At 41.8% G+C, this 1,116-nt stretch overlaps 1 protein-coding gene across 2 annotated transcripts in view; it reads left to right on the top strand.

Moving 5' to 3' along the window:
* The window catches only part of CPSF3 (cleavage and polyadenylation specific factor 3, 73kDa), a 45,739-nt gene that overhangs the window by 28,716 nt on the left and 15,907 nt on the right, over nucleotides 1-1,116 (top strand). For both annotated transcript variants that reach the window (XR_551739.1, XM_008589306.1), the window contains exon 13: nucleotides 717-815. Coding sequence is in view for 1 of the 2 variants with exons in the window: in XM_008589306.1 (XP_008587528.1) it covers nucleotides 717-815 (99 nt within the window). In the remaining variant the exon portion in view is untranslated. The remainder of the gene's footprint in view (nucleotides 1-716; nucleotides 816-1,116) is intronic.

Genomic DNA, 1,116 nt, shown 5'->3' with positions numbered 1-1,116 from the left:
GTATATACAATGCTCGGTTTTATTTATATAGTGCTAATAAATTATAAGTGCTTTATGAAAGAGTAAGAAACAGCACCAGCATTTAGGATTTATCTGTGAGGTAGGCGACTGTCAGCTTTCAGACCATCTCACATTAGTATATAATTTGTTCCTCCATTTAGCAGTTACTGCTCTTACTCTTACGCCAGGCTTTGGGCTAGGTGCTGGGGGACTAAAGACATACTTAGTAACACAGTTCCAGTCCTTGAAAGCTCAGTCTACTGAGGGAAGCAGACGAGGGAAGAGCTCATTGCAGTATTGCCCAGTGCCACGTAGAGGTGTGCGGGCAGTGCGTGAGGAGAGACTGGGCCTAGAGAGTTGGGATGAGCTTTGTAGATCAGCCAGCGCTTGTGCTAGGTGGTGAGAGATTGTTAGGAGTTCACAAGCAGAAAAGAAGGCAGATGACAGCTGGCCTGCTGGCTCACAGACATCCAAGACCCTGGTGTGTTCAGGGAATGAGGCTGGAGCAGAAGTCAACTGGGGCGAGGGGCGTAGGGAGATAAGCGGGGCAGGCGGGGTGGGACTGAGTTACAGAGTGCCTTGTTAGCTTTCTGAAAAACCTGTTCTCATCTACTTTGCTTTTACTTCACTCTTTACTCCTGGTATGTGTTTGCAAATTGTATTTTGTGGGACTAGTATTATTTCTTAAAGTATATTTATTCTCATTTTCTCTTCAGATTATACTGACTTGGCCATGAGCACTGTGAAACAGACCCAAGCCATTCCATATACTGGTCCCTTTAATTTGCTCTATTACCAGCTACAGAAATTGACAGGTATGTGTGTTTATTGAAATTTATTTGTTTTCTGGTTTTTTTGTGTATTAATGGGGCAATGACTAAATTAAAAGGTGTGGACTCTCTCTAATAAAGCAAAAGCACTTCATATATGCTGTCCATTAATATGCTGTTCATAATTCGTATGGTAAAGTACTGCTGTAAAATAAATTAGCAGAAATAGAATATTTTTTTTACCTCAGAACCTCATGTTAGAATTATAGGTCATGTGGTGTTGAGAACACCAAGGTCAAGGGTTCGGATCCCCATACCAGCCAGCCACCAAAAAAAAAAAAAAAAA

This window comes from Galeopterus variegatus, unplaced genomic scaffold (genome assembly GCF_000696425.1).
Source record: "Galeopterus variegatus unplaced genomic scaffold, G_variegatus-3.0.2 Scaffold5364, whole genome shotgun sequence".
NCBI classification, from domain to species: domain Eukaryota; kingdom Metazoa; phylum Chordata; class Mammalia; order Dermoptera; family Cynocephalidae; genus Galeopterus; species Galeopterus variegatus.
Note: the sequence above shows the minus strand (reverse complement) of the source record. Positions and strands in the feature narration are given on the sequence as shown.